Here is a 27408-nt window from a genome sequence, read left to right as displayed (position 1 = left end):
GCTGAGAAGCTTCGACGTTTTCGGACTATGCTTGGACTCTGCAACATGCAGAGCTCGAGGGGAGTGTTGAGATGTCGAGCTCTACATCTTGAGCTGGCATCCACTACGAGTCTTGGCCGCTTACGTGATTTACTCACTGGTGCGTTAGGTGACCGACACGGAGGATCTCTGCCAGTGATTCTACAGCTGGACTACACTTATAGTGCCAGCCTAGTACGCTTCTAACGAGTTCACACTTAGTGACCGCATGTACATATGTGCTACTTTTCAATTTTAGCACTTAAGTCATTTTGTACTCTCTTTTCTGCACGAAGAAGAAAACGCTTTCCATATCTGTGTGCTTTGTGCTTGTCTTGTGTAGCTCTCTTGCATCCTCTTTCTTTACAAAAAATGGTTGATCGCTATCTATACAAGCATAAAAGATGGAATCATGATGAGGAATGTAGTAGCTGGCTACAAAAATGAGTGCTCTTTTTGTAATTGGATTAATTTTTGAAGTTCTTAAAGTCGAGAAGAATGTAGTAGACCATATCTTTCATTTAGCACGATTTAAAAGATTGTTGAATAATCTATTAGATAGAGCTTATATGAATGAGTTTAAGATATTAAGAGAGAAAATATATTCTCTTTTTATAAAACTAATACATTAAAGACATATTTGATAAAGATTAATGAATAACAGATAGTCTGTCTATGAACAGTATAATAAAAACGTAGTTAAAATTGAGATTCTTTTTAATATCAATGTTTTATATTTATGTGTTTTAACTTAAAATGCATGGGTAAGCCTAAAATAAGTTGAAAAATAGTGGAGACCCAAAAATAGGGTTTTTATAAGTCGCGACCTAAAAGTTACGTTTTCAGCCAAAGAAAGATGTTTTTAGCCATTCTATCTACGATGCCTTGTAGACAAGACATATTCTCATCGTTTTGAGTACCTGGAAGTCTATATTCTGAGTTCTTTTGACCAAGTTATGAGAGAAAAAAATTGTCAGCAGTATTAGGATAACCTAGAAGCAACAACATGTTAACTTACAAACAGATATACACAAGTAATATCTCTATCGTTTGATCTAATCAAGAAGTGATTATGCTCTTTTATGATGGTACAAAATGATGTTTTGAATTTGATTATCGTGTTGATTTGATTGCACGAGTATGTTCTTTTGGCTATTTTGTAGATGATGCAAAAACCAATGTGTAAAATAGGATCTATGCAAGGTGTCATGATATTGGGATTGTGATTGTGTTGCGATTCCGATTATGATCGTTGTTTCCATCAAGAAATTGGAATTGAGAGTGTGGTTGTGATTGAGATTGAGAGTGAGAGTGTGATTGAAATTGAGAGTGAGAGTGTGATTGAGATAGCTCGAGGGTGGTCGGGAGGTTATGAAACGAGCTATGTTCTTGTAATTATATTCGTACGAACTCTTTATTTCATCTATTTATTTTGCATACTCTGTGTTTTTCATTATCAATATACTTGCCTCTTCCGTATCGCATCACAAGTGGTATCAAAGCAGTTTCGATTCTGCGACATCGATTAAAGAATACGAGAACCGAGTGAAGAAAGAAAAAGATGAAAGTATAGTTAAATGATCAAAGGAGAAGAAGCAAAAAAAAAACTGGTGAATGATGATGAGAATGTAGGAGAAGCGATAACCAAATAACTCTTCAAGAAGGCTAAGCTCAATGTGTTTGATGGCGTAAGAAAGATATGCAAAGATTTAGAAGCATGAATTGGAGAACTCAAAGATCTGGATATACTTTGACCATGGCGAACAAGACCACTAGACTTTTGAATGCTCGAGCAAAGCGATCGATAAGACAGTACGTACCAAGATAGTTCAATTGGAGACTTTTGGCGATGCGGACGATAAAGGTAAATCATCTATCTCTTCTTTGTGATGCTTTATGTCTTTGGTACATCATTTAAAAGCTTTTGTGATTAAATTTATGCTTAAACTTAAAAACCTAAAATTGAATTTTTTAATTGATTTGACTTCTTGTCCTTTGAATTGACTGAGAAATTAAATTGAGAAATTAAAAGACTTGTGAACTTAACTATTGATAATAAAAGGTTTACAAAAGAATTAATTAAAAATCTATCTTTTTCTTTGAATGGTTAGAATCATAGAAATTTTTTATGTCATTAGACATAGGTATGCATGATGTTATTATTCGTATTAATTAAATGACTGAAAATCATCTTTTGATGGATTGTAGGTGACTTAGACAAGAGTATGAGACTTTTATGACCTTTACAAATGAGTTAAAGATGAACATAAGAAATAGAATATTAAAAATGATTGTATGTAAAAAAGCTTCTAGATGAATTGAAGGATAATTTTCTTCATGACCCGCCATGTATGCCTCCTTTTAAATCACTAGACCATGGGATATGTCTATATCCACAATCTGAATCGTACTCTTGATCTCCTTATAGATTCAATATAGAGGAACTTAAGGAACTTAAACTCGAACTAAAGGAATTGTTAAAAAAAGGGTTAATCAGACCTAATGTGTCTCTTTGAGGTAGCACTGTTCTTTTTCAGAGAAAGAAGGATGAGACTTATAGGCTGTGTGTTGACTATATGATCTTAATAAACAAACCATTAAAAATAAATATCACATTTCGCACATAAATGAGTTACTAAGTCAACTTAGGAGTGTGCACGTATTTTCAAAGTTTGATCTTTGATCTGGATACCACCATATCAGAATCAAGGAAGGAGTTATTTTCAAAATTGCTTTTCGTACACAATATGGGTCCTTCGAGTTTATAGTTGGATTTTAGTTTGACTAATGCGTCCGTGATATCTATGTGTTGAATGAACGATATATTTCATCGATATCTTGATGACTTTATTTGGGTGTTTTTGAATAATATATTTATTTATTCTAAGAATGAAAAGGATCATAAATTGCATATAAGAAAAACTCTTGAAGTACTGCATGAACATCAATTGTATGCCAGCCTGTGTAAGTGTTTCTTTGTCAAAGAAAAAAAAATTGTATATCTGGAAAGGATAATTTCAAAAAAGGACATTCATATTGATTCTGATAAAATCAAGACAATTGTGGAATAGCCAACACCCAAAACCATGAGAGATGTTTGAGAGAAAATTTTGTTTACATAAGGGTAACTTATATTATCATGATTGCTTATGTGTGTCTGTAAAATTCTGTTTGAAACATCAAATTTTTATGAGAATACCTAAAATATATAATTTTATAGATAATCTTGTTCTAAACAAAAGATATGAGATAGTAAAATAGTTATTCTGAAGGCAAAACTAGAAATCAATCTGATCGTAGAGTTAGACAGCTTAGAAGTAGGATTCTTCTTAAGCTTTTCGTTAAGTGAGATGTATCATGTAAAAAATGCCTCTTAGATTGAATTTGATGTTTTGTAATGTTGAAAACCCCACTTTCTAACTCTGAGGACAGAGTTAATTTTGATAAGGGGAGAATGTAATAGAACTAGAAGTTCTTAAAATCGAGAAGAATGTAGTAAGAAATATCTTTCGTTTAGCACGATTTGAAAGATTATTGAATAGTCTATTAGATAGAGCTTATATGAATGAGTTTAAGATATTAAAGAGAAAATATATTCTCTTTTTTTGAAACTAATACACTAAAGACATATTTGATAAAGATTAATGAATAAGATAATCTGTCTATGAACAATATAATAAAAACATAGTTAAAATTTAGATTTTTATTAATATCAATGTTTTATATTTATGTGTTTTAGCTTAAAATTCATGGGTAGGTTTAAAATAAGTTGAAAAAGTAGTGGAGACCTAAAAATAGGGTTTTTATGAGTTGTGACCTAAAAGTTGTATTTTCAGCCAAAGAAAGACGTTTTTAGTAATTCTATCTTCGATGCCTTGTAGACCAGACATGTTCCCATCGTTTTAAGTACATGGAAATCTATGTTCTGAGTTCGTTTGACCAAGTTATGACAGAAAAAAATTGCCAGCAATATTAGGATAACCTAGAAGCAGCAACAACTTAACTTACAAACAGATATACACAAATAATATCTCTATTGTTTTATCTAATCAAAAAGTGATTATTCTCTTTTATGATGGTATAAAATGATGTTTTGAATTTGATTATCATGTTGATTTGGTTGCACGAGTATGTTTTTTTGGCTATTTTGTAGATGATGCAGAAACCAATGTGTAAAACAAGATCTGTGCAAGGTGTCATGATATTGGGATTGTGATCGTGTCCCAATTTCGATTATGATCGTTGTTGCCATCTAGAGATTGAGATTGAGATTGAAAGAGAGAGTGAGAGCGTGATTGAGATAGCTCGGGGATGGTTGGGAGGTTATGAAACAAGCTATGCTCTTTTTGTAATTATTATCCATACAAACTCTTTATTTCATCTATTTATTTTGCGTACTCTGTATTTTTCATTATCAATGTACTTGCCTCTTCCGTGTTACGTCACACTTTTTGATGTCATAATTTTCAGCCATACATAACATTTGTACTAGTCATCTTTCACGATTGATACAAGATCTTTGAGTCCTTTCTTAGCCATACATGATACCTCTCCTTGCTCTCTTTGTTGCTTGAGATTCTTTGAACACATCAATGAATGTACATTGTAATCCTCCAAGCCGTTAATCCTTTGTGTATCATGCTCCCAAGTTTCAACAAGAAGTAGACTATCGGCTTTTATAGCTCGCACATCCCTATTTGCTCGAAGAACTTGCCTTCTCCTTGGTACATTTTCATTGTGAGAGATCTCCTTGTTTTTCTTATTCTTTTTCTTATATGCCTTGTGACACATATTTTGCTTCTTAATAGTGCGATCTTCACATATGAAACATTTTGTATCCCTCAAATAGATCTAACTATTATCAAGGATAATCTTTCGTTTGGTATCATCCGACATGATGCATACAATTGGCCTTCCTCTCGAGCAAGGAGCTTCTTGCTTTCACACTCTATGTGCTCTATAGACCATACCTTCGGACATGCCAAAGTGGGATTTTGAAGAAATCTTCGATAACAATGACAAGAGAAAGAAACGTATCAAACTTCTCTTCGGGAATTCCACGAATAACAACGTTCTTGGAACGTCGCTCCCGTTCCTTCAACTCCTCCACATCTACATTTTCAACATTCTTTGTTTGAGCCATAGCTTGCATGAGTGAGGAATTAGGAATCATATTGTTATCACACACATCTGCCCAAGACTAGTTTGTGCATACATTTTTTATGTCGCATACATCCGGACTCGGGTGTTCAAAATTTCTCCTCTTTCAATACATGGTCATGCTCTACTTTGCTCATAAGCTCCTTCAAAGTATTAAGTCCACAAGAGAGAGTTTACATTCCTTGAGTTCCTTTTGAAGTTGCATCAAACGTGATGTTTGCATCTCAATTATCCTCTTGAGATTCTCATTCTCAACCACAAGTACCCTTAGCGTGCCATTCTCCATTGCAAGTGCCCGTAAATCTTCGCCTTGTTTGTTTATGGCCTCTTGCAAAGATACCAAGTATGCCATGATCATAGTTTTCAATGTCGTTGGTTGAGTGGTTGTATTGCTATCTCCACACTTAGGAGATTTGGATAATTTTCCACAATGATTGTGGACCTTATTGAAGAAGAAGAACCATTGCAAAAGCCGCAAAACACTGTATGTAAAAAAGAGATGAGAGTCAACTTCTTGGACCTGTTCACTTCAGAAATGCTCCTACAGAAACGCTTTCAATAACTTTGAAAATTTATGTCTTTACAACATCAATGCGTAGAGGGCGTCACGCTCTTCGATTGAGGCTATAATCGTCCAAATCGGAGTTCTGATAAAAAAAGTGAACTGCTGTCTACTAGGTCAAAAAAACGGTTGCCAGGGGAGAGAGAGAGAGAGAGAGAGAGAGAGAGAGAGAGAGAGAGAGAAGAGTTTTAACGATGTAGGAAACTATCCCAAGAGACCTTAAAGATCTAGCCGACGAGGAGAGTTGAACTCAAGACCTGTTATTCAAAAGGGAAATGGCATAACCAATCTACGACACTTGGGTGATAGAAAGGTTATACCATTTTCCTCTTTTTATTAGAGCGGAGACACACACACACATGAGAAGAAGAGAGTTTTAACGACGTAGGAAGCTATCCCAAGAGACCTTAAAGATCTAGCCAACGAGGAGAGTTTAACTCAAGACCTGTTATGAGTGAGAGAGAGAGAGAGAGAGAGAGAGAGAGAGAGAGAGAGAGAGAGAGAGAATGTTCTTGAGCATACATATACATGAGGTACATGATAAACAAGAGAGAATGTTCGTGAGCATACATAGACATGAGGTACATGATAAACAAGAGAGAACATTCCCCTCAAATCTCTTTAAATGCTACTTTGTGACCAGTTAAAAGAATAGTGCACTCTTCAGTGACCATTTAAAAGAATAGTTCAGAGCTAAGACGTACTTTTAGAACATTCAACCAGCTTTTAAAAGTTGGAACCCATTTAAACTTTCTCACACCGTGCACAGAATGTGGCCTGCCAATGGCATGGGAAGAACCTGGAGTCTCACTCTTAATACATAACACCACACACATTGTCCCCAATTTCAAAAGCATGTTCTTCTCTTAGAGAGGAGACAGTATGCACCCATTCATATTTGAGCCTATACAAAAAATGAAAAATTGAAGAATGTACAGAAACATTAACTGGAAACTCGGCTCAAAACATGTTCTAATTCTTTCTCATCAATGGGAGAAAGTCAACAGAAAAGAATCGAGCACCTCTGCAAGTTGTTGACTACATAGTCGAGGGAGTTCCTGATTGTCATTCATTCAGTCCTTCTACTTGTTTGAATCTGTGTCAATCCACAAATTGGAAATTCCTCATGCCGTCTGCTCATTGTACGCTGCACAGCCTATGGTTACTGCACACAAATCGCAATAGGTCAGATCAACCCCAGAATTCTTGCTTACATAGGTTTTCATCTTGCATTTTTCTTGGCTCATTTTTGTTTTGTTTGACAAAAGGGACATAGAAGCCACCATTTAAGTGCATAACCCCGCCAATTTCTCATGACCCCAAATAAGAAAAAAAGGACATATTCTGCTTTGTAACCTGCCCCCCTATTTCCATCAACTTACAACAAAAAAGATGCAAACTTGTCATGCATGATTAAGATTTCAGATGCTTCTCAAAAATGAATCTCAGCTCGCACATTTATGCTGAGAGTCGATACAACGCTTCTTGTAATTTAGAAACTGGTTGTTGATTGCTTTAAATGAAGAGCTTAATTTATATTATTTGTATCAAGCCTGTGTAGAATGATAGTAAGAGTGCTATCAATAGCTAAGGCAATATAATTGTCCTATTTTTCTCACATAAAGGGGAGCAAAGCATGATTTACTCCTTGATACAGAAGGTTGATGAGAATCAATTTTTATTACACAGCATCATCTGTTAAAATCCATAAAAGTCACAGGCTAACACCAACAAAATCCCGCATCCATTTTCTATGAAAGAAAGATATAGCAATGTATGCCAAAGGCCAAAGTGTTCCTTGGTGATGATGATGTCTTATCGTAAAACTTGAGAGATAACATCTGGAGAGACGGATGCTATCTTACATTCTGTGTGTAACAGTTCATCTCTCTGCTTGACTCAAAAGGTCAAACATAGATGCTTCAGAAGAAGAAAAAGAATGCAAGAAAGAAAGATATATTAAAGGCCAAAATAGTCCATGAGACCAGAACAAAATGCAATCAATGATGACATCTCTCATCATTAAAAGTCGCCTAAAAGTGTAGCGTAATTCTGACTCCTGACTAAATTCCTAGCTAGAATAGAAAAAGAAAATCTTTTGAAGACTCTAAAGCTGCGGGATACAACAAGAAAATCATAGGAGTAGTCTCTCCTCAACACTAAATCACCACCAACGGTTGTCTCAAGAGAAAGAAACCGTTGAAGTCGTCATGCGGTACTCCTTTGATGGCGAGCAATGATGATTGAAGCTACTTATGGTAAGGACATTGTAAGAGAGGTCCTTGTGGTCATGGACGTGTTGCTCTACAAAATCCATTGCAATGTGTTAGGGTAAGCCCACACCACTGACGCCACCTGGGAAAGATCCCTAGTCTACTAGGATGGATGAGAAGATGACATGGTCCAATAGGAGAAGGATGCAACCTTTCTAACCAATGAATGTGAAGTACCAAGCCTATTTGAGAGGCTATTTTCTAATCAATCTTTGGACTTTGAGCATTATCATTGTGTTTGGCATCTTGGTTTCGGTTACATGGCTTTAGTATGGATTGGCTACCCCCATTTCAGTACTCTTTGGATGCACCGTCCATCTCCCTCACTAGGGCAGAGATTACCAGGTTTATCAGACAGGACTTGATTCAGTTGGATACAAAGAGGACATGGATATAGCGTACACATGAGTTGGGTACGAAGATGGCTTTCTATAGAGCATCTTCTCCAGCTTACGGAGGATGGTTTTGTGATCAGACCAGGATACATGGATACTCAACTATCCCACGGGATACGATGTGCTATTGGTCAGATACGCACATCCTCACATCTGCTAGAGATCGAGACACGCAGATTTAGAGGAGTACCCGCTAAGTCCAGGATTTGTCAGGTGTGTCAGATAGAGCCCGAGACAGAGCTACATTACATATATCACTGCCCAGTATACTATGAGATACGAGGCCGCTTTCACTGTCTGTTCAGAAAGGGTTTTGGACCACTTTCTAGAGTCATGAGATACCAGGATCAGAGCTGCCTCGGATTATACTTACTGGAGATTCACAGACACAGAGAGGACCTCTTGAAGAGGGGCACAATGAGAGAGATCTAGCGACAGTCGCAGATTACAGATTTCTTTCAATCACAGACAAAGGAGTTCGAGCAGCCCCCACAATAGAGCAGCAACAAAGGCACCAGAGACATACTGCTTGATCGGGCGATAGAGTTGGGGAGGTCCCGTCGCCCATGGATGAGAGGGCCCTCTCGACATCGACGCACATTGCGACAGAGGATCCATACCATACTGGCAGAACATAGGAGCCGTCCTTTTGGATACTGGTGTATATGTATATGATGCCTCTACTGTCAGAGAACTCCATTGTATCAGCTCACCCCCCCGTTTGTATCCCCTTTGTATCAGCTTTCACCCCACCCCTCCCCAACAAAGTTGCACTAAGGCCTCGTCTCTACACACCAAGGCCCAAACTTCGTCGAGCAACAAGAAGCTGACAAGAAATGATCACTTCAAAGCATTTAAGCATGACCTTAACCACAAGCACGTTCCAATCGTAATGCATGCACATGATGAAATGTATGTACTACATGTGCACAAGGGCACTATGTACATGAACACGGGTTTTAGACATTGTCTACACAATGTGTGTATGGTAAGACCGCCCATAATCATGAGCACACATACGAGCACTACACATGAAATGTATTTGTATTTTACTGCATTCGCCATAGAGATTGTATCCTCAACAAGCCGGACTGATGAAGAAGAACGACATGACTATATGAAAATGACGGCGGCGATACATGACAATGTCCACGACATGAAGAACAAGACGAAGACAATGAAGGGGGTGACAACAACAACCTCTCTTCTTCAATGAATTAAAACTTTATGACATGAATTATTTCGTATTACCATAGGTCTACCTTGTGAGCCTAGGATGAGTACTATTGAACCATAGGCGCTGAATCCGTTATGAGAACCGCCATGATGAATCATGTACTACACCTAGATGTATAAGTAGAACCTTGGAGTACACTATGAAATGAAATTATGACATCTTTGTATTTTGCCCCTAGCTTGGCTGAAGGGGGCGATTGTTAGGGTAAGCCCACGCTAGTGGCACCACATGGGAAAGATCCCTAGTCTACTACGATGGATGAGAAGATGACATGGTCCAATAGGAGAAGGATGCAACCTCTCTAACCAATGGATGTGGAGTACCAAGCTTATTTGAGAGGCTATTTTCTAATCAATCTTTGCACATAGAGCATTATCATTGTGTCTATACTCTCTCTCTCTCTCTCTCTCTCTCTCTCTCTCTCTCTCTCTCTCTCTCTCTCTCTCTCTCTCTCTCTCTCTCTCTCTCTGTGCTGGACGAGGAACGAGGGCGAGCTGCTGGACCTGGTCGAGGGCGAGCAGGTGGACTTGGTCGAGCTGGTGGTCCTGTGTCAAGAGGGCGAGCAGCTTGCCAAGGGCGAGGACGAGGGCCCTAACCTCTGAAGGACGAGGGCGAGCTGTGCCAAGGGCGAGAGCTAGCTGCCTACCAAGGGAGAGGGCTAGAAGAGCCAAGGGCGACCAGACGAGACCAGTGCCAAGGCGAGGAGGAGAGCAGTCAAGTCAGCCAGGACGAGGGCGAGGACTTGGTGACGAGGGCAAGGCCAACCAGGGCGGAGGCCAGACCTCAGCTGTGAGGGCCTTGACTCAGTGCTCGCTTTGTTCTTCTCTCTCGGATGGACCAACCAGTCGAGGATGGTGATGCAAGTGGCTTCACCACGCCACAAAAAATGAAAGCGACTTTCAAGCGGAGGAACAGAGATAGCATACTCTCGCCAAGCTCATTGCGGGCAGGGAAAACCGTCAGAATCCAAGATGATTTAATGATGGAGAGGGTTCAAGTGATGATTAAATCTGAGCTCAGCTTTATGAGAGATGACATCAGGAAAGAGATGTACGCAAATGCAGAGAGTTATAAGAATTCTATGTATTCAGATATGAGGAAAGAATTCGATAAAGCGATGCTTGGTAAGCATGATGAGATGTATCTCTCTGTGAAAGGGGAGATGCAGGCTCTAATGCGGGCAGAAGTGAATGTAATGGAATGTATTATGGAGAAAAAGTTGGATGAGGCAATTGCAAGCTTTGAATCTTGGAAAACCAATGTGGAAAAGTGCATGAAGGAAAAAGATGCAATGATTGAAGAGCTTAAAGGGGAACTTGCAGCGAGCAAAATTATGCCCAAAACGGAAGGGGGAAATCAGCCCTCGATGTTAAAGGAGCTAGAAGATATTAAGGAGCAGGTGAAAACTCTGCGCGAAGGGGAAGAACTAAACTCGAAAGAGACTTCCTCATGGGCGGAGCGCCTTTCTAAAACATAGGATAAAAAGGACGAAGCAGAAAAATGGATTGAAGGTGCAAAGAAAGGAAAGGCCCGGATGCCAGAAGCTGCACAAACTTCTACCATCATCAATATGACCATTGAGGAGGAACAGAAGAGGAGGACTAGAGCCCTCCATGTGCGTATTACTGGTATCAAAGACACCGAAAATGTAGAAGACGAAGTGAAGGAACTCTTGCAGCGCATGGGCATCCCGGAACCTATGCACACAGGTGCTTGGAGAGTAGGAAAGAAGGGAGTGGATGAGAAGGGAAACGTCAAAGAGAAAGCACTTATTTTGCGTTTCCCGACTTTGGAAATAAGGAAGGAATTTCTGAAGAAGAGACCAGCACTTAAGAAAACTGGAATATTTATGGGGGATGACCTTACTTTAGCACAAATAGCACATATGCAAGAGTTGATGCCAGAGATCAAGGCAGCAAGGGAGAAGGGAAAAATTGCCTTTTACAGAGGAGGGAAAGTAGTGGTTTTGGAAAAATGCACAGCATGACGGTGCGAGACATATGGGACCACACTCCGGATGGCGGCATGGAATTGTAATGGATCATATAGGCTGGATGTGGGTGCCTTTGAAGATAGCTTCAGAAATAGAGACATTGTCTTTTACTCGGAGACACATAAAAAATCTGGACAGTTGATGCCAAGTGTGACTGGCTATTTATGGGAGACAGCTTGTCGGCTAGACGCTAGATCCCAGCATGGAAGTCGAGGTTCAGGAGGGGTAGCAGTCTTATTCAAGGAAGAGTTGCAGCCGCTATTACAGATTGTCCGGAGAGATGACCAGGCGAGATACATGTGGGTGAGACTGAGAGCTGAGACAGGCAGATTCTTATACATTGCTATATGTTACTTTCCCCCTAGCACATCAGTCTATACCTCACCTAGAGGGCAATCCCCTTTCTCTATACTTGATGCTGACATATGGGAGTTCTCTAGAGATGGAGATATCATTCTCTTGGGAGACTTTAATGCTAGGACGGCCAACTCCCAAACGGTATTTTATGATACCTCGGAGGAGATGCTTAGAGAGATGGATATATCGGAGATGGGACTTGACAGACACTCACGGGATAAAGAGCACACAGAGTATGGGAGATATCTCATGGAGATGACAACTACGCATGATCTGGCCATACTTAATGGTCTAGAGATTTTTCCTTCGTCTGGGGGATTCACATGCTTTCCACACAGACATGGGGCCAGTACAGTGGACTATGTCATGACTTCACCGAGCTTCATCTCTCATATTCAAGATCTCAGTGTGGGCCCTAGGCCTCTTGGAGTAGCAGTGGACCATGCTCTCCTGAATTTTTCAGTCTCTTTCCAGTATAGTGTCTCTCAGACACCACGGAGGATTGCACACACACGGTATACTTTTACACCAAAGACGGATTCAGTCTATGTGGAAGAGATTTACAGACGGATGGGGGCAGCCGAGCCTGTATATACAGTGGAGGAGATCACCACTTTATTGACAGAGATCTTGCATGGGGCAGCAACAGAGGCATGCCCACACACTCAACCAGATCAGAGAAGACGTTCTGGGAACATGCTTCATAATAGTTGGTATGATGAGGAGTGCAGAGAGATGAGAGTTCAGATTCAGAGCGAGCTTATACTTGGAGTCATTACATATAGACAGTCTCGGATTGCCCTTCGGCGTTTAGTGCGACGGAAGAAGCGGGCCTTTTTAGCCCAGATGGAACGTGATTTGTATTAGCTCTTTTTGAGCCGAGATTCAGGTGAGGCCTGGCGTCTATTCCATGAGCACTCACCTCCTCCAGTGATTACCTCTCCTGAGATTTGGGGTCAATATGCAGCATCATTATATACAGTACCTGGGCAACCACCATTACCAGACCCTCTAGAGCCATGTCCAATCACTGGTACCTTCTTTACCACTGAGATGGTGAAGAACGCCATTGACAAGATGAGGACTAGGAGAGCATATTATCATGATGGTTTGGTGGCAGAGCACTTGATACATGCTAGAGATTTACTGTCAGAGGTTCTTGCGCGGTTGTTTAACCGTGTCATGTGTGAGGGACTACCCGAGTCTTGGAGATTATCTACTATTGTACCTGTTTTCAAGGCAGGGGACCCCACGGTACCAAGGAACTACCGTACTATTATGATAGGGCACACATTGGCACGGTTGTATGCATCCATTCTTGAACAGCAACTGAGTAAATGGGAAAAAATGAGGGCATACGAGCAGCAAGACAGGCTGGATTCAGGAGGGGTTTCTCCACTTTGGACCATATTCTTACACTCAGAGCCATTATTGAGGAGGGTCGGGCAACATGGGGGACGGATGTATTGTTGCTTTGTGGACTTCCGCAAGGCATTTGACACAGTGCCAAGGGCCAGATTGATGCACAGGCTATTGAAGTTGGGAGTACCCACAGAGATCATATGGGGGATCATGGCCTTATACGGTTCAGTGACTGGCCAGGCACGCACTCCTGAGGGGATTTCTGACATTGTTCATTCCACTATTGGAGTGAAACAGGGGTGTCCTTTGTCCCCTACACTTTTTGGTATGTATGTAGATGAGGTCTCTGACTACATTGACAGAGAGGGTGACAGAGGCGCTCAGCTGGCAGGGACATGGATCCCTTTATTATTATATGCTGATGATATTGTGTTAATGTCAGAGTCGCTAGAGGGCTTGCAAAGACATTTGGATGCATTGCACAACTTTGCAGAGGATAGTGGACTGTCTGTGAACCTTGGTAAAACCAAGGTTATGGTGTTTAACACCACACCACAGTGGGTCAAGAGATCGGCACCTACACTCGTATATGGCCAGGACACTGTGGAGTACACAGATGAATATACATATCTGGGGGTGGTATTCACGGGACCGAGGTTTACCCTGAGGAGAGCAGCAGAGACTAGACTATCCAGAGCCTATGCGGCATTAGGAGGGCTAGAGAGGATGTGTTCGCAGGTTCAGTTTCAAGAACCACGAACAAAACTATGGCTCTTTGATACTTTGGTTGCTTCAGCTATGCTTTATGGGGTCCAAGTCTGGGGACCATCTGTGAATCATAACAGTTGGAGGAACATGGAGAGACCCTTGGTATTTTTGATATCCCGGATGATTAGAGCCAAGGCCTCGGTACCACATGCGATTATTCGAGCGGAGGTAGCCGCCCCTCCTATAGAGATTGAGGCTCTTACCAGATCAGTGTCCTTTATGCACAGTCTATGGGATACACATAGAGGCAGATATACTAGACTGGCTCTTGAGTCCTCTAGACAGTTAGTGATGCAGGGAGATGCATCATGTTGGTATGCACAGATGACCTCATGGTTTTAGAGGCATGGTCTCAGCATGGATAGATTGCCTCCCTTTCAGTATTCCCTGGATGCACCCTCCCTGCCAGTCACACGGACGGAGATCACTAGACTCATTCGTCAGGATCTTATACAGTTGGACACTAGGAGGACATGGGTAGAGCCGATACAGGAGTTGGGCACGAAGATGGCTTTCTACAAAGAGCACCTTGTCCAACTTTTGGGATGGGTTTGTGACTCGTCCGAACAACATGGACACTCATTTATCTCATGATCTGCGATGTGCTATTGTAGTAGGGCTACAATCACTTCACAGGACAGGCAATTGGACAGTTAGCTACAGTTGGTCTGGTTCACACTGGACGGACCCTTTGGGCTGGGAGTGACACGTGGTAGGGTACCTACGGTGGTCTAGGTGGACATCGTGGCCAGGTCACCACCACCACTCAGTTTGGAGATAGACTTAGCTGGCTGGACATTTATGGGCCGTTGGTGGCTCTTATGGGTTGTACATATGAGTAGTCGTGTTTTGGGGCAGATCTATCTTATCTTGCACGTAGTTGTCTAGAGGAAGTCTTACACAGAGCACTGCTTCACCATCCCTGCACATCTGAGCCTCGACACCCCATTTGTACCTGTGAGTCCTGGGCTGGAGCGGAGTGTGCTGCCACGCCAGAGTCTGTACATGGTTCTTTGAGCTAGTCGAGTCCACATGTTCTGGTCCACTGTTGTGTCTCTGTTGTTATCCATTGTTTCTGTGTTGTTATCCGTTGTTTCTGTGTTTCATTCTGTTTGAGAGAGTTTTCATTTGTTTGAGTGAGATTGTCACGCAAATTGCACTGAGGGGCACCCACACTGTAGAGAGCACGACACATAATCCGCGCTACAGGTGCTCTCATTTTGGCGACCACGATGGGATCTCAACTGAAGTCTCACTCTGTTGAGTAGGTGGTTTCTTCGCTTCGCCTGTGCAGTCGAAGTCTCTAGCCTTGTTGGTCTGGTCCCCTCTCGCCCTGGTCCAACTTGCCCTCGTCTCTGGTCTAGACCCCCTCGACCTTGGTCTAGCTGGTCTAGTCACTTGTCTGGTCTAGACCCTGGTCTAGTCCTCCTCGTCCCTGGTCCAGCTGGTCTAGACACTCGTCTGGTCTAGTAGAGTCTAGACCAGTCTTCAGTCAGTTCAAGGTTTTCTTGCCCAAAGCTTGGTTGGTTTGGAGGTCACTGCATGACACATACAAGGAGGTCAGTTGAGCGTCATAGCCCACTACTGAGCCCTCTGAAGTACTATCACAGAAGACGACCTTTGACACCTTGTAGAAATCCTTCAACCTCATCACCTATACCTCCACATATCACATCACCCATTCCTTCATCAGGTTCCCCATCTTCCCGATCACCTTCTCCAGAAAAGCTCTCTCCTATTCTTCTACAGCAAGCTATTGTGCAACAGACTCAGCAAGGAATCATGGAGCCACTAGCTAGTGTTTTGGCCAAGGTGAACATCAAGTTCCCTACCTTCAAAGGGCTGTCTTCAGAAGATGCTGACGACCATGCAAGAAGATTTGTATCTCTCTATAGGGGACGTGGGCTGAACAGAGAAGATGCTTACTTGGTACTATTTCCATCCACCTTGGATGGCCTAGCAGATAAATGGTACAGCCAATTTGTAGAGAACCATTTTGCAACTTGGGCAGCCTCAAGACAGCAGTTCTGTGCAGCTTTCAGGCCGGGTGACTACCAGGAGAAGGTGTTGGATGAGTTGGCCAACTTGGTGCTCAAGCCTGAGGAGACTTTTGCGGAGCTTATGACGAAAACTAAGTCGCTGGTGGCCAAGCTTCCCCAACAACCCCGTGAATTCATGGTTAAAAAGTGGGTGGAGAAGGCGCTTCCCAAAACTTCTCAGCAAAAACTCCGAGAGAGTCTCCGGCCCGACGCCACTCTCGACGAGTTCATCGCAACTGCTACTAGAATAGAGGGAGCTAGGAAGCTCTTCAACAACTCTCCTCAAATAGATACTCCCTCTGTGTTCTCGGAAGGTAGTCCTACTGATCCTTTAACTTCTTTACGTAGGGAACTGGAAGCCCTAAAGCTACAACGAGCTCTTCAAGAGGAGAGGTCCTTCTCTCTTAGACAAGAGAAGCCTACACATAATGAGGCATTGGAACAGATTAAGCACGAGTTAGAAGAGCTCAAGTGTCAGCAAGAGACTAAGGCTATGGTTTGGTGTAGCTCATGCCGCTCTCCAGGGCACCCACCACAGGAATGCCCCCTTCGGTTTTACTGCCACTTCTGTGAAAAAGATGGACATGAGGATAAGGATTGTTACTACCTCAAGGGATTGCGTCAAATACAACAAAATCTTGGTCCTTCTCTCCAACAAGGGCTAGCACCTGCATCCAACATGGTCTCACCCTACGGCCATCAAAACCAGTTGCCTCCTCTGCTGACAACACCCCCTATGCAGCAAGGTATGCACAACAACTTTGCACCCCACAGTTTTTATCATGCCAGTACTCCCTCAGTTCCCCAAAGTTTCTACACCTCAGCCTCAAATTCCATGCAGCAACCACCTCGTCCCCCGTTTCGTCCTTCCAATCGGCCCATACTCTGCTACAGATGCGGAGAATATGGGCATTATCAGAGCAAGTATCCTTTACCCGAGGGGTCCCCTCCTTGTCGTCATTGCCCTGATTCGAAGGATCACTACAGTAAAGATTGTCCCAAGCAAAGGGCATCCACGTCTTCAGGCTCAACTCAGATTTAGCCCGAATTCACCTTTCCGAAGATAAATTTGATTACTGTGAACACCGTGCCTCAACCTTCACCTGCTACTCATGTGGTTAAGCCTCTGCAAGTGGAGGAGCCTGCTGGTGTCCTTACTCGCGAACAAAGAGCAGCTCTTGGTCTCAATCTACCCACAGGTCCACCTCGCCAGTCTCCACTTCCTCACTCTGGTCTACCTAACCCAAAGGACAAGTCCTTCCCAATTGCTCAGAGCAAACCAACTTCCTTGTTATCTGACATTGATGGAGCCTTCTTAGAAGCAGTGGCTGACTTGGAACAGATTAAGGTCACAAAAGGAGCCCAGTTCGGAGGCGCCAAGCCCACAGCAGAAGCCATCTTGAAAAATACTTTTCAGCAGATGTCACTATACGACATGCTAAGGCTCGATGCAACACTTAGAAGTGACACCCTATCAGTCATTCAATCTCTGTACCCGGGGGCTGGGCCTAGTGGCGGGCACCTCCCTGTACAGCCCTCAGAGTCCTATTTGATTTCCTATCCATCTGCTCCCCTCACCGATTATAAAAGTCCTCGCCTCACTGTATCTATTCTTGGGCACCAGCTATCCGGCGTCATCGTTGATGGAGGATCTGGAATCAATTTGATGCCCAAATTCACTATGATGGCCTTAGGTCTAAAGCCTACCCGGCCTGCTCCTTTCACTGTTACATTGGCTGATCAGAGAACAGTCTACCCAGTGGGCATAGTCGACAAGGTGCCTCTGAAGGTACAAGATTTCACTTTTAACTTGGATTTTGTGGTAGTTAATCTTCCCCAGGTAGAGGGAGGTTATCCCTTGATGATTGGTAGGCCATGGCCATGACATACGAAAGCACTTCATGACTGGGGAACCGACGCCATGTGGATACATACTCCTGGCTCTCCAATGCAACAAATTCGTCTTGAAGGAGGTATGGATCCAATCGTTCAGCATAGCTCTTTGTCAGTAGAGTCCAACCCTGACTTGGAGCAGCCTGTCCCTCCCGATGGGTCCGATGAAGACTTATTGCAGTGGTTAGAAGCCACCTCTTCGATGCGATGCTATGTAGTCTCTCTTCAACCTTTGCCAACAGATTCACCCTCTCCCCCTGATCCTACATCTGAAGCTACACCTGAGACCAAGAATCCCAGTCAGCCAAGTGAGCCAGAACCAAGTGGACCAGTCTCAAGTGAGTCAGAACCAAGTGGACCAGTCTCTGGTGCCCATCCTTCAGAGGGTCCCTTGATGGAAACCGTCGGCCTGGGTGAGCCTATAACCCACCATAGAAGGGGAAAAAAGTCTCCCTTGCAAGAGTTGGCCAACACCCCAGCTCCCTCCTTAGCCTCTACTCCATCTGACTCTCCACCCATGCCGGAGCACTTTGAGGTATTTGAGGATTTACCATTTGCAGAGCTTCCATCAGGTTGGTTGCAGGAAGAGTATGCTGATTTCAACATTGATCAGACGCCAGCTCATAATGTCCAAAGGCTAACAGAGGCGGCACAGTCTTCTCCACCTGACGCAGCCTCCACCATAGCACCGCCTGACCCAGTCAGAGAGGTCAACCTAGGCGGCCCTGACAACCATCAGCCCATCTTATTAGCCACTTGGTTATGGGATCACCCCGCTCTACTCGACCTGGTAATCTCCTTCGTGCGCTCTTTCAAAGATGTGTTTGCCTGGTCTTACCACGATTTAGAAGGAATCCCAGCAGAGCTAGGAGTCCACACAATTCCTCTGGTTGAGGGGGCTAAGCCGGTCAGAGGACGGGCTTACAAACTGAATCCCAAGTATGCAGAAGCAGTCAAAATCGAGTTGGAAAAAATGCAAGAAGCAGGTATTATTGTACCAGTAGAGCACTTATAATGGTTGTCTCCTATGGTTATTGCCCCAAAGAAGCAGTCCAACAAAATTCGAGTTTGTGTCGACTATCGGGCTCTGAATAAGGTCACAATCCCGGATGGATTTCCGACACCTTTTACTGAGAGAGTCCTCGAAGATGTCGCTGGCCATGTACTGTATAGTTTTATGGACGGGTTCAGCGGCTACAATCAATTAGGAATACATCCTGACGACCAAATCAAAACAGCTTTTGTGACTCCCTGGGGTATTTTCATCTACACTAGAATGTCTTTTGGGCTTAAAAATGCACCGTCTTCTTTCAATCGCATAGTATATCTCATCTTTTGTCCTCTGCTTACTGATCACCTTCGCATATTCATGGATGACTTTTCCACCTTCTCGGGTGCTCAATGTTCGACCCCAGTAGAAAATCTAAAGGAGCATCTTGCTCAGCCCTCTGCAGTCTTCCTCAGGTGCAGAGAGGCACGTTTGAAGCTCAATCCGAACAAATGTCATTTTTTGGTCACAGAGGGCACACTGTTGGGCCATGTGGTGTCTGCTCAAGGTTTGGCACCGGACCCAGAGAAGATAGTGGCCATCTTGAAGTTACCTCCTCCCATAAATCCCAAAGGTGTTCAGAGCTTTGTGGGCCACACCGGCTATCATCGCAGGTTTATACGTATGTATGCACAGGTGGCTCAACCATTGACCCGGCTCACCAGTGCTGCTGTTCCCTTCCGGTGGTCAACACCTGAGGCCGAAGCATTTGCATACCTCAAAAAACGTCTCACTGAAGCGCCTATTCTAGTTTCCCCGGATTGGGCCCTACCTTTTCATGTGCATAAAGATGCCAGTCTGCTGGCTGTGGGTGCTGTGCTGACTCAGCCTAGCAAAGAGTTCAACTTGGATCGCCCTGTACATTATGCAAGTCGCCTGCTCACCAAAGCAGAGCGAAACTATAGCACCATAGAGAGGGAAGGATTGGCTATAGTGTATGCTCTACACAAATTTCGTCACTATTTGCTAGGGGTCCACTTCACAGTTATCACTGATCACCATGCCTTGCGCTATCTGCTTAATAAGCCACAGGTTGCAGGTCGAGTATGGCGATGGCTCCTCCTATTCCAGGAGTTTGATTTTGAAGTGGTACTCCGTCCTGGTAAGCATCATGTAATGGCTAACCACCTCTCTCGCATTTACACAGGCGAAGAAGCTACCGGGATTGCGGATGACTTTCCAGATAGCAGTCTTTTTAAAATAGATACAACACCGGAATGGTACGGCGAGGTCCTACATTTTCTATCTACTGGGCTGTACCCAGAGAGGACATCCCCACTGCAAAAGAGGAGATTGCTGTTGAAGTTCAGGCCTTTCACTCTGATTGGGGGCCAACTCTACAAAGCGGGACCAGATGGTGTTCTGAAGCGTTGTGTCTCGCCTCATGAGGTGGAGCATATTTTGGAGGATGCCCACAATGGTTCCACTAGTGGCCATTACCCTGGTCACATCACTGCTCAGAAGATTCTACAGAGTGGTCTGTGGTGGCCCTACATTTTTAAGGATGCAATAGCATATTCTAAGGTTTGTGATGTGTGCCAGAGATGTGGGCCAAAGCCGAGTAAGCAATCCAACCGTCCTTTGCAGGTCTCGATGGCGTGGCTACCTTTTGAGAGATGGGGTTTGGACTTTGTGGGACCAATATATCCCCCGGCTCAACCAGGTAATCGCAAATATCTGCTAGTGGCTACAGACTATGCAACAAAGTGGACAGAGGTACTAGCAACAGTAGATTGCACTGGCAATACAGTGGCCAAATTTTTATATGAAAATATTTTATGCAGATTTGGATGTTCCTTAGAGATCACCAGTGATAGAGGCAGTCATTTTGTCAATGACATGATCTCAAATTTGCTGGCCAATTACAAGATTTTTCATCGCAAATCGTGCTCTTATTACCCTAGAGCCAATGGACAGGCCAAGAGCACCAACAAGGTTCTGATCGCCCTACTGAGAAAAGCATGTCATCTCCATCCAGCATCGTGGGCTCAGGCTGTGCACGGCACTCTTTGGGCATACCGCACATCTTTCAAAGCAACAACGAATCAAACGCCTTTTCAACTCGCTTTCGGTTTGGAAGCCATAGCTCCATTTGAGTTCAACTCCGGTTCCCCTAGGGTGGGCAGTCTGCGTGCAAGTTGGGGCATGGAATCTGCCTCTATCTCCCGTCTCACCTTATTGGATGAAAGCCGCCTTTTAGCTTCTCGTGCTCTGCAAGCGGAACAACTTCGTCGCAAAGCGTGGCATTATCGCCACCTCAGAAAGCCAAAAATAATGCAAGGCACATTGGTGCTACTCTATCAGGCAAAATATTTGAAAAAAGCAAAGAAGCTGGTTCCAGCTTGGCAAGGGCCCTTTAGAGTACAGGAGGTTTTGCCACAGGGGGCTGTCCAGTTACTCACTTTGGAAGGCGTTCCTTTGCAACTGGTAAATGGCTCCAGAATCAAGTGCTATTACTCCTCTGAGTAAAGGGTCTGCAACTATCCCGCCATCTGTAGGTTCTATGTCCTATCTCTCTCCTCCCCACTATCTTTCCATCAGAATGGGTGTTTTGTTACTGTCTCAGTTATGCTCTCCTCACGACTAGCTTTCCACCAGAATGGATGCTCTGTTACTGTCTCAATTTCTGCTATGTCTTGTTATTTGCGGTTAAGTATTAAGGTCCTTCCAGTTAAGCTTTCAGTCAAGCTTCTCGTCGGAGTGGTTTTGTTCAGTTTGACAAGTGGAATCTGCTTGGGGACTCTTGGGGACTCTGCTTAGATGGAAATTGGGATAATGAACAAGGTGTAATCAAGGACTTGACTTGATGAGACTCCCAATGCCATACTGTCTATGGGAAGAATATGGCAGAGTTTATGTCAAAAACCTTTGGTGCCATTAAACTTTCAGCCTTGCTGTAGGAACCTTAATCTCATAATGAGTCAAAATTACCCTCCCTTTTATCTGCTCGAGATTTGTAGCTGCTCAAAAATTAGCACTTTGTACCTTCTCTTTGCTTCTGCTATCACTTTTATCACTTTGTACCGAGTGTGATCGTTGCGCCCTACCTATCCCAACCCCAAACCCCTCGCCCCTAACCTCTCCAAAAACACACTCACCCCTACTCTATACCAACCCCTCGCCCCTACCCTCCCTTACTTCCCTCGCCCTTACCTGCCCTCAATCCCCTAGCCCCTACCCACTATCTCCCCCCTCGCCCCTATCCACTTATTCCCCCTCGCCCTTACCTACCCTCAACCCCCTCGCCCCTATCCACTATTTTCCCCCTCGCCCATACCCACTCTCTCCCCCCTCGTCCCTATCCACTATTTTCCCCCTCGCCCCTACCCACTCTCAACCCCCTCGCCCATACCCACTCTCTCCCCCCTCGCCCATATCCACTTATTTCCCTCACCCTCATCACCCTCGCCCATACCCACTCTCTCCCCCTCGCCCCTATCCACTATCTCCCCCCTCGCCCCTATCCACTTATTCCCCCTCGCCCTTACCTACCCTCAACCCCCTCGCCCTTATCCTCTAAATATCCCTCGACCCTACCTCCCTTACTCCCTCGCCCCTATCCTATACGCATCCCCTCGCCCAATTCTGCCTGCATCCATCGATTAGCAATCAGAAGCTCTGCTTCCGACTCCGAGTCTTCGAGCAACGAGGAAGAGGAAGAGGATGAAGAAGAAGAAGCTGTAAAGAACCAAAAGAAGAGAAAAGCCATCATGCAGGTACTGGGTCATCCAATTCCTCGGCCTCCTTCTTCCAAGACCCAGACCAAGTTCACATTGAACTTCCATCTGCAGCAGCCTCATCCGTCGCTTCGAGAAGTCCTATCAAAAGACCAGCTACACAAGCTAGGATTGTCAGCATTAGCAGACATCGATCTGCCTTCGGATATTCCCATGGATATGGTGCATGCACTCCTCAAGTTTTTTCCCAAAGTCAGAGGACACCCACTGACTGCTACACGAATAGGTAACGCCTTGGGGATGACAACTTTTCCTGCAGTGAAACCGGCTACGCGCACATATTCCCAACTTTCGAAAGATGCGACAATCGAGGCATGCAAAGAACTACTCAGTACGAATCATGCTGGCTATGCAAGGAATAAACAGCTCTGGTCCATTTTCAAGTATTACTTTTGGGTCAGAGATCCTAAAGTCGGCAAGGGCAAGGGCAAGGGCAAGGCCAGATGTGACGTGCCTACTATATTCTCGCACTGCGAAGGCCTATACTGCCTCATCCACACCATCCCATGTGGCTTTCATCAAATTTTATTTACCTCTTTACAGTCTCGGGCTAAAAGATTCAGAGCTCAGGTGCAATCTGTGCAATCTAGCTTTCAATGCTTCGTAGCTCCGATGTTGGCCTGGGTGATTAATATACCTGTTAGTCCTATGGATGTGGATGCGGCGATGCAGCGTAAAAGCTCTAAGGGAAAAGGGAAAGATATTGAACAAACAAAGGATCTATCTGAAAAGCCAAAGAAAAAGAGGGCAAAGGTAGTGAAGGACACAGTAGCATCTTTAGTATCCTTGCCAGTCTCCGAAAGCCAACAACTTCGAGTGAAGCAACCACTTCGACGTTCCTCACATACGGTCACTACTGATTCGATGGTAAGTTCAGGTGGTCCAGATCACACTATGCATGTCACAACTGTGACTTCTACAGTGTGTGTTCCTCTCTCTACTGCTGCTATTTTTACACCTACCACAGTGACTAGCTCCCATGTCCCAGTGGCAATTGCTTCTTCTCCTATGCCTAGTCCTGCGGCAACCACTCCTACCATCTCTACTTCGACAGAGAGGCATGCTCCTAGTCCACCGCGAGCAGTGCCACTTGTCACACCAGTCCCACCAGCAGTCCCACCAGCTGTACCACTCTCCAGCTCTCTTCACCCTGACACTATTACAGGACCTTCTACAGGATCGGACTCTACATCATTTTTCCGGCTATCGGAGGATATATTGCAGGAGTCTAGGCAAGCCATTGCCACCATTGAGCTGGGAGCAGAGCGTTTAGCAGCCACACACCAGCGTCACGCAGCTACTTACGCAGCTATGGAGGGAGCTCTGAAGGTTGCTGAGAGCGCCATCGCGGATAGGGATGCCACTATTTTCGCACTCCAGCAGGCCCTGAAGTTAAAGTCTCAAGTGATTAGTGACCTTCAGAATCAACTACAAGGATTTAGAGAATTGTTGTTACAGGAAAATAGGGCAACGCAGCCTACGATGATGGGTATGGGATATGGGTGGACTGGAGCAGGTACACTAGTGCAGCATGCAGCAACGGGTCCTTCTCAACAGTTTATGGGACTTTACTCACAGACTCCAGTTCCCGTTCAGTACTACAACCAACAACAACAGTATCCTCCTCCTCAGGGGTTTCAGTCTTCACCATTGCATCAGATGCAAAATATGACTTGTTGTGATGGAGTTGTTGGAGCACACATGCATGGCTGTGTTACTCGACGTCCTCAGTACACTACAGGACAGGTGCTACCATCGGCTCAGCAGCAGGTGGCTGGTCATTTCTCAAGAAACACACTTACTGACAGGAGAGCTCGCATACAGCAAGGCCCCACAATCGATTTGATGGCCCCACCTCCAGAGGCTGATCCTTCGGATGCAGCAGTGGCCACCACTCTATCTCTTGGATGACAGATCCAGGAACTCACCATTGTACATACTAGTAGTTTTCTTTCAAAGTTTCAGTCTTCCTCTCACCGAGACGGTGAGCGGTCTTGTGGCAGGCAACCTGTAGTAGGGCTACAGTCACTTCACAGGACAGGCAATTGGACAGTTAGCTACAGTTGGTCTGGTTCACACTGGACGGACCCTTTGGGCTGGGAGTGACACGTGGTAGGGTACCTACGGTGGTCTAGGTGGACATCGTGGCCAGGTCACCACCACCACTCAGTTTGGAGATAGACTTAGCTGGCTAGACATTTATGGGCCGTTGGTGGCTCTTATGGGTTGTACATATGAGTAGTCGTGTTTTGGGGAAGATCTATCTTATCTTGCATGTAGTTGTCTAGAGGAAGTCTTACACAGAGCACTGCTTCACCATCCCTGCACATCTGAGCCTCGACACCCCATTTGTACCTGTGAGTCCTGGGCTGGAGCGGAGTGTGCTGCCACGCCAGAGTCTGTACATGGTTCTTTGAGCTAGTCGAGTCCACATGTTCTGGTCCACTGTTGTGTCTCTGTTGTTATCCATTGTTTCTGTGTTGTTATCCGTTGTTTCTGTGTTTCATTCTGTTTGAGAGAGTTTTCATTTGTTTGAGTGAGATTGTCACGCAAATTGCACTGAGGGGCACCCACACTGTAGAGAGCACGACACATAATCCGCGCTACAGGTGCTCTCATTTTGGCGACCACGATGGGATCTCAACTGAAGTCTCACTCTGTTAAGTAGGTGGTTTCTTCGCTTCGCCATCCCTGCACATCTGAGCCTCGACACCCCATTTGTACCTGTGAGTCCTGGGCTGGAGCGGAGTGTGCTGCCACGCCAGAGTCTGTACATGGTTCTTTGAGCTAGTCGAGTCCACATGTTCTTGTCCACTATTGTGTCTGTTGTTATCCATTGTTTCTGTGTTGTTATCCGTTGTTTCTGTGTTTGATTTTGTTTGAGAGAGTTTTCATTTGTTTGAGTGAGATTGTCACGCACATTGCACTGAGGGGCACCCACACTGTAGAGAGCACGACACATTATCCACGCTACAGCTATTGGTCAGATTCGCACATCCTCACACCAGCTGGAGATTGAGACGGGTAGATTCAGAGGGATACCACCAGAGGCTAGGATATGTCAACTATGCGGTAGAGAGCCAGAGATAGAGCTACACTACATATGCCATTGCACTGTGTATTATGAGATACGAGGGCGCTTCCATTGCTTATTCAGGAAGGGTTTTGGACCCCTAGATAGAGTCATGAGGTATCAAGACCAGAGATGCCTTGGCTTATATCTACTTGAGCTACACCGACATAGAGACAGTCTGTTGGGGAGACATGGAGTACGACAGTCGCAGAGACAAATCACAGATTTCTTTGGATCGAGGGAGCCAAGAGACCAACCACCAGCACAGGGTTGTACCCGCATTCATACCAGAGGCACCCTCATTGATAGGGTGATTGAGCTTGGGAGATCGAGACGACCACGACCGAGACACAGGAGCACACTACATCGATGGAGACTCCAGCAGAGGATCAGAGGCATTCTAGCTCGACACCCAGATTGTCATTGAGGGCCTATTCTACATTTTCACATCTCACATTTCACACTTCATTTCAGTTTTTCATTTTTACTTTCACTACTTTTTGTACTTGTACTTCAGACATTGTATTAGATTCACCACTTTGTATCTGATGGTCTCATAGGTCATTTTGGCCTTTTGAAGACGTTAATATATCATTTCATTTCATTTCTCTCTCTCTCTCTCTCTCTCTCTCTCTCTCTCTCTCTCTCTCTCTCTCTCTCTCTCTCTCTATGCTCTTGCTCTTGGCATAACCTAACCCTAATCACCATCTCTCTAACCCTAACCCTAACACCATGGTTAATCTAAGGCTTCACCCTCATACCCTAGCGCTAATCATTGGTGATTAGGGAGTACACTTCCGCATTAACTAATCTATCACAATGGTCCAAAGCCTTCATGAAAAAGGCAATAGTACCTCCATTAGATTCCATTATAGAAAGTACAATGGCCTGTATGGTGCTCCTCTGAATTCACACATGATGACACATCTTGCATATGTGATCATCTCATAATATACTTTCATATCAACGTGTCTCTGATCTCAGAGTGTGTGAGAATGTATGCATCTGGCTAATGGTACCTCAGACACCATGTGAAATACCGTACGATAAACCCCTCTAGAGAGGGGTGTAGACAATGTCTCTAGTAGTGCACTATTTTTGGGCGGAGTGGCTGTGAGGGCCTGCTCCACGTTACTTTATGTCTTATTTCACAATATCCATCCGAATCACCTGATTCAAATCCCTGCAACTAAGATCGAGGGAAGGCCAGTCAAGTTGTAATCAAAGAAGATAGTGAATTGATATTGTGGCCATGTCAAGCCCACGTGCACATATGGGCCTAAAAAGATTGGGTGTCTCCCTCCTCATCACCAAGTTTCTTGGAGAATGTAAGTGCTAAAGATATCACTGCAAGGATAGCTCCCATATCATGTGAAAAAATGTAAAAGCTCAAAATAGTGCCTGAGTGGCCTTTGGAGCACTTCCCATCTCTGCTCCCATCTTTGCTCTCACAATCTCATGTGGTATTGATGACTTAATTGATCATGTGTGCA

At 44.2% G+C, this 27408-nt stretch overlaps 1 protein-coding gene across 3 annotated transcripts in view; it reads right to left on the bottom strand.

Moving 5' to 3' along the window:
* Nucleotides 1-6445: 6445 nt before the first annotated feature.
* LOC147428117 (transglycosylase) overlaps nucleotides 6446-27408 on the bottom strand; it is a 174461-nt gene continuing 153498 nt past the window's right edge. For all 3 annotated transcript variants that reach the window (XM_086496310.1, XM_086496308.1, XM_086496309.1), the window contains one exon: nucleotides 6446-6905. In XM_086496310.1, coding sequence (XP_086352436.1) covers nucleotides 6878-6905 — 28 coding nt within the window. In that variant the 3' untranslated portion in view covers nucleotides 6446-6877. The remainder of the gene's footprint in view (nucleotides 6906-27408) is intronic.

The sequence above is a fragment of the Adiantum capillus-veneris genome, chromosome 23 (genome assembly GCF_014529385.1).
Source record: "Adiantum capillus-veneris isolate H3 chromosome 23, ASM1452938v2, whole genome shotgun sequence".
NCBI classification, from domain to species: Eukaryota; Viridiplantae; Streptophyta; class Polypodiopsida; order Polypodiales; family Pteridaceae; genus Adiantum; species Adiantum capillus-veneris.
The sequence above is the reverse complement of the archived record's forward strand: the minus strand, read 5'-3'. Positions and strand labels throughout refer to the sequence as shown.